A 6,823-nucleotide genomic window follows, 5' to 3' on the forward strand; every position below is an offset into this window, starting at 1 on the left:
AGTGGGGCAGCATGGCAGCTCCCTCTCTCCCTCTGTCTAATGCATTGGTCCCTCGCAGCCAATTGGTGTGCACCCTCTTGGCAGTGCATGCGCAGTTGGCCTGGACCATTACAGATGGACAGACTAAGGGTTTTATTATATTAGAATACAGTCTATAATGCTCTCTCATTTTTGTTTCTTTTAAAAATTCTGTAGTTCGGTGCTTATTAAACTCCATCTATCTTAAGTTACTCATTTCAAAATGTGATTCTCTGTATTTTGTAGTTGTGGAGAATGTGTATAAAAACCGTGAGCCTGTCCCACACATGAAGGCAATTTATCTCATTACTCCAACCAAAAAGGTAAGTGTTTGGAGCAAAATCCAGTGCATTCATTTACTTTGTTTTGCTTTTTTTAAGTCTTAACTAGTCATGTGGAACTTTAAACCATTGTAGCATTATGTTGCTTAACTATTATAGTTATTTGCAACTCTGTGTCTGTCAGTATTTGCAAACAAAATGCTATAAGCATATCATGGGTAAGTAATAGCTGGCTTATGTGTACCTTTTGTGATATAGAACAGTGTTTTCTTTCTTGGCTGCTTTCATGTGTTGCACGTATAGTTCTGGAATTATTGGTATGAGGTAGCGAATGAGATATCATTATAGCTAATGTTATAGAAAATCAAAACATTATAAGAATGCGATATTTTTTTTTTTTTCGTATTTTCACCTAACAAGCTGCCCTCCAAGCTGTTGGAAAGAGCTGCCTGAGTACTACAGAAGAAAGAGGGAAAAATATACATCTCCAATTATTGAATCACTTTCCATATATAACATTGACTCCTATGTACAACTTTTGAGAGATGAGAATATAGCTTTTTCTTGCTGTTTTTGTGTTGTTGTTTTTTTTTGGAGGGGGTGGGGGATAAACTATAAATTTTGTTCTTTCTTTTGCTATACATGATCATAATTACACTATTTCTAGTTTAATTTTAATTGATGAAAAATTAAACTTTTCAAGAACCTTGGAATGAGCAAACCTTGCTTACTCTAGAAGAGCAGACAGAATAGACTTTTATGATATCTTGGGTCCTTTTTTCCTTTGTAGTTTAATTATAATTTAGCATTTTTATCTTAAGTCTATAGATGGACTTATAAATGACTTCATGAGTAAATCATCTAGCAAATACAAAGCAGCATATGTCTATTTCACTGACTGTAAGTATTCGTATCTAATTTGATACCTCTGGATGTGTAAAGAAAAGTAATACTTTTTTCTTGCTACTGATTTTGTCATGTACTAGTTGGTACATATGTCTAATATGCACCATCTCTAGAGAGGGGAATTTGGAAGCACAGCTTCTTTATACAGGTTAAGTCTGAGAGGTAATTAAGCACCTAAGTCTGTCTGTCCACTGGTTCATGCTATAAAGCAGGAGTGACCAAAAATACAGCCTGTGGAGCCATGTCATGTCATCTGGGCTTCATGGCTCCCTGTGGGTCCGGAAACTTGGCAGCAAGGAACCAGATCAGGCCCAAGGACGGGCCCTGCATGCCAAACTTTAAAAAATATATATAACATGCTAGCTATATTTGCATACTAGAGACTACATTGAAAGAATATTTGAGCAAAATAGTGTACCTTCATCAGCCTTTCTGCGAAGAATAATGCTAACACCCAAAAAAGGTTTTTTGGGGTTTTTAGGGTTTCAGCTGTGATCTGAGGAAGGGCATTTTGTGCCTGAAAGCTTGTCTTAAAATCTACAACTATGTAGCTGGTCCAATTAAACCAAAAAATGCAAGATCAGAATAAACATAGGAAAATTTGGCCTCAGTTCCATGAGGATCTGACTTTGGAATTCTGTAGACCAACCTAATGTTCAGATATTTAAGCCAGGGAGGTTTTTGCCTAGTCACATGCTGAAAGTTCAGACTTGAGTGTAGCAATTCACTGAAATAACTTCATACATATATCTGAAAGTGTTAGTTTTTATTTTGTAAACTTATAACTAGTACTTAGAAGATAAAATGGCAATAGTTCCATAAATGTAGATTTCTTTTCCTAGATTGCCCAGACAGTCTCTTCAATAAAATGAAGTCTTCCTGCTCAAAGGCTATTAGAAGATGCAAAGAAATAAATATTTCTTTCTTCCCATATGAATCTCAGGTAAACTTCAAGTTATTTTTCTTGACTTTTAACCCCAGAAAACTGTACTGTATTTTGTTTCCAAGTGTGAAGGATTCTTACCCCCCCGGGCATTGTGACAAATGGCAGAGCTAGGGCTGGGATCATGAGGCAATGACAGCACAGGGACGCAAACTAGCACCTGTCATAGAGACATGCGGGGAGTGGATCATGGGTCTACCTTGAGTCCGTGCTGTCATAGCCTTGCCATCCTGGCGGTGGCCTTGGCCCCTGCTTGCCTGTGTTGCTCCTGGATGCCATTCCCTGCCTGCCTGCAGCCACATCCTATCTGCCTGGCCAAGTGTGGCTTGTCTCCAAGGGTCTCGGGCCAGTCTGTATGGAGACTCTACCTGCCCATCTACTCTTTTTGGTGCCCTTAGCGGTGGGTGCAGGGTGGACAATCTGGGGTGCCTGGGCAGTGGGACTGGGTCCAGTATTGGCAGAGATGCTGGCAGTGGCACCTGGGTAGGGTGAGCTGCCACTGCGGGGTCCAACAGGAAGGCCTGTCCAGCTGCTGCGCTGCTTCTACTCTGCTGTACATCTGGGGGCAGCAGAACTGGCCGCATGTGCCATGGCCCAGGCTGTCCCCGACACCAGGCAGGGCCATTTTTTTTCAGTTTCTGTGCTAGGGGCTATGCCTTATTGCTCCCTTTTCCCTCCTGGACCAGTCTGAGGAGGAGGAGCAGCCACTGCTTCTCCTTGCTTCTTTCTCACTCTGAACACTGCCCCACTTTGGGTAGAGGCTGGGGTTTTGCCCTGATGCTCCCTCTGCTCTGCTCCCAGAGACAAGGAGTAGAATGGAGGCGTCTACTTCTCCTCCACCTTGTGCCCGAGAGCCTAGTCTGCAGGTAACGAGAGTCTTTTCCTGCTGTTCCACCTGCCCTGGGGGCTGGGAGGAATGGAGCAGGCACTGCTCTCCTTGCCTTCCTCAGACTGGGATCACCGCTGTCTCAGGCAGTCACGGAGAGTAGGGGTGAGGGAGTGACTGCAGACTGAACTTGTGTACTGCTCCCTCACCCAGAAAGATTTCCCCTAGTAGAAGTGAAAGTCTGTGCACAGCAACTGACCTTTACACACAAGGATTTTTTTCCCCCGTCAATGTTATCAGAGAGTTTAACAGAACACTTTCTTTTGGTTTTAAAAAAAAAAAAATCTCCTTCAATCTCAATGAAAGTTCTTTAATTTTACTGGCATTTTACTATCCTGGTTCTCCAGAAAGCATCTATTACAATTAGAAAATAATTTACAAATTCTAATGTGGAAAGAAAAGAGGCTACAGATTCTGCATATGCCTTGGGATGAGGAGGCCTTCATGATCATAAACAAGCAACAAAGGGTATTTGTTGTTTTTGCTGCCTGACTTGAAACCCCTGAACTCAGTTTGTGTCAGTCGTAACTGGGGACTGGCAAGGATAGCCTAATGCAAAAATATTTTTGTCGGTTTTAAGATAATATGAAGTTAGGATATGAGGATTTTCCCTCTCATAGTTTATAAATATATACACAGTTTGGAAATATATCAAACTTTGGGTCCAAGCAGGTTTATTACTATTACTTTGGTATTGTATTCTATCATTCCATGCCAGGCATTGGATGGTATTTAGTTCCAGAGGCCTTGGGTTCCTCCACTTGTGCAGGCAGTGAAGAAGTTGAAAAGTATAGTGATGTTTGTCAGGGAGGAAAGAAATGGAAGACAATAATAGAAGAAAGGAAAGTGAAAACAAGAAACAAAGTTGAGCTCAAGAAGAAAGAAAAAAGGAGAGAGGATTGAGGTAAAATGGTATCATTAGACAATGATAGCTTAGATTATAACTTTTTTTTTTATACATGCAATTTTGCTCCAGAATATAGTCCTCAGGTCTTTGGCTATTATGATCTGGTATTAGATGTTTTAATTTGTAAAAAAATGTACAGTGTTTAAGCTATCTTTCTTGGCTATTATTTACTTAGGTGTTTACTCTTGATGTCCCAGATGCTTTCTACTGCTGTTATAGTCCAACTTTGGAAAAGACAAGTGATAAAGATGCCATGATGGAAACAGTAGCTCAACAAATTGTTACTTTATGTGCCACTTTAAAAGCAAATCCAGGAGTAAGATATAGAAGGTAAGGCAAAACTGTGTTACTGCTGTTTCTTTCATTTTAATTTAATCTCTTGTATTGCTCAGAAACAGAAGAAAATTATCTGTTTTCTGAAAAACTCTTATTTTGATGGTTAATTTTTAATTTACAGCTTGAAATAAGTTTGTGATATGAACCCCAACAATATAAGCAGAGGAGGAGATTATCTATTTGTGCATTTGAAAACAGCTCACGGGGTCAGGGTTCTGTTCCTGATTCTTTGCACTTCATATCTCATCCGCTAACAGGTGACAATCTCAGGCACTGCAGTGGGAGGAACATCTTGCATGTGTCTTCTTCCCTGCATTTATGGGAGTATGTCAGGAGTAATAATATGACCAAAGAAGCCATAAGTTCCTTATGGAATGCAGAAGACAAACTAGTTATGGATGAAGCAGAGAAGGCTGAATTTATTTAATGCCTTTTTTTTTTTTACTACAGCCTTCTTGAATAGGGTCAGCTGCTGCATGTTGACCATGGTTGGCAGCAAAAGTAGGAAAGGAGACAAACACTGTAGTGCAGTGGTGGGCAGTCATTTTGGATGCAGGTCATTCAACAAGTTTTGGTGGGCTGTCAAGGGCCACGCATACAAAATATTTCAGAAGGTATCATTTTAGTAAACTATAGATTAAAAAAAAATCATATTGAAAACAATCTACTATACCATATTTTAGTTTTATTTAAAAAATAATTTGTTCTGGTTTTTATGGGGTTTTTTTGAGTGGTGTGTATACCGAGGTGATTGCATAACAGCTCAGACTAGTCTTACTCTTGTATGTTGTGTGTGAGGTTTGGGTGTGCACACTTGTATGTGTGGGCAGGGCGAATGTCTGCATGCTGGGTCCTGGGAGCTGGCTGGGGATGGGCAGGGTGTGTTTTCAGCAGAGCTCTTCTGGGGAGTTTGGTGCAGGTACAGTTCACCCTGCCCTCTGACCCCCTTGTAATCCAACCTACAGCTGTTCCCTTGATGCTCTGCATAGAGCTGAGCCTCTTCTGCTCCCATCTGGGGCATCCTGCACTGTTCCCTCCTGTGCTTGCCCCACGCTGGGCAGCTCCTGCCTAAGCAAGCAGGGCTCCATCTCCAGCTCCCATCCACCTTCTACCCACTCTGCCTGGCACAATGAGCAACCACCTGTGGGCAGCTGAGTGTGTGGAACATGGCTAGGAGCTGGATCCCCACATGCTGAGGCCAGAGCCACCCAGCTGCAGCTTCCCCCATGCTGGGTATGTGGTGCCCAGCACATGTCCCCATGGCAGCTACTGTTTCTATGTGCTACCTGCTGGCCAGAACAGTGCGGGAGGAAGAGGAGAAGCCATTGGAGGCAGGGGGAGCTGAGTAATACCTGCGTGGCCGCAGCAGCTCTGGGAAGCTGTGTGCTGGGCCTGGGGCCGGGGTTATCTTTGGGCATAGGGTGAGAGTGCAGCGTGGGCTGCCCCAGGCAGAGCGGGCAGGGCTTTGACTCCATGTGGAGCACTGCAGGGGCAGCCTTTGGCCAGATATAATCAGGTGGCAGGCTAGATTTGGCCCACAGGCCATATTGTGCCCATCTATGCTCTAGTGGAACAATAAGTTAGAGGTTACTTTGAGATGTTTTCAGGTTGGCACAGCTGGATGAGAATTCCTTCAGTACCCTAGGATATAACTGATGTAACTTTAGGGCCATTGGCTATCTTCTATGAGAACTTCTCGAGGTCAAGTGAAGTACCAGATGACTGAAAATGGGCAAATATAGTGCCTATTTTTAAGAAAGGGAAGGAGGATCCAGGGAAGTGCAGACCAGTCAGCCTGACCTCGATACCTGGAAAGATCGTGGAGCAGGTCCTCAAGAAATCTATTGTGAAACATCTAGAGGAGGACAAGGTGATTGAGAAGAGCCAGCATGGATTCACCAAGAGCATGTCATGCCGGACCAACCTGATTCCCTTTTTGGATCAGGTAACAGACTCTCTGGCTGGGGGAGAGCAGTGAATGTGATACACCTTGACTTTAGTAAAGCTTTTGATATGGTCCTCAATAGCATTCTCATTAATAAGCTGCAGACTAGATGAAAGTACAGCTAGATGAAACTACTAAAACGTGGATACACAACTGATTGGATCATCATACTCAGAGAATAGTCATCAATGGTTCAAGATCTTGCTGGGAGGAAGCTTCATGTGGGGCTCCCCAGGGGTCTGTTTTGCGTCTTGTATTGTTTACTATATTCATTAATAATTTGAACAATGGGTTTGATTGTGTGGTTAGCAAATTTGTGGATCATATGAAGTTGGGTGGAGTTGCGGACAGCCTGGAAGACGGGGCTAGGATTCTGAATGACCTGGATTGCTTGCAACCATTTCTCCAGTCTGTCAGATGAAATTCAGCAAGGACAAACATGAAGCCCTGTGCTTGGGATGAAATAACTGTATGCACAAATCCAGACTGGGGCTTGACTGGCTAGACTGCAGTAGTACAGAGAAAGACCTGGGGGTATTGTGGGCCATGGGGTTCTCAAATTTTGTGATACTGCAACCCCATAAAATAATATATACATTTA

At 42.6% G+C, this 6,823-nt stretch overlaps 1 protein-coding gene across 1 annotated transcript in view; it reads left to right on the plus strand.

Moving 5' to 3' along the window:
• STXBP3 (syntaxin binding protein 3) overlaps positions 1 to 6,823 on the plus strand; it is a 44,119-nt gene that overhangs the window by 17,925 nt on the left and 19,371 nt on the right. Inside the window, exons 4-7 of the mRNA XM_019530670.1 lie at positions 265 to 341; positions 1,121 to 1,199; positions 2,048 to 2,148; positions 4,117 to 4,271. Of these exons, the coding sequence (XP_019386215.1) occupies positions 265 to 341; positions 1,121 to 1,199; positions 2,048 to 2,148; positions 4,117 to 4,271 (412 nt within the window). The remainder of the gene's footprint in view (positions 1 to 264; positions 342 to 1,120; positions 1,200 to 2,047; positions 2,149 to 4,116; positions 4,272 to 6,823) is intronic.

The sequence above is a fragment of the Crocodylus porosus genome, unplaced genomic scaffold (assembly GCF_001723895.1).
Source record: "Crocodylus porosus isolate Cpor-Errol unplaced genomic scaffold, CroPor_comp1, whole genome shotgun sequence".
NCBI lineage: Eukaryota > Metazoa > Chordata > Crocodylia > Crocodylidae > Crocodylus > Crocodylus porosus.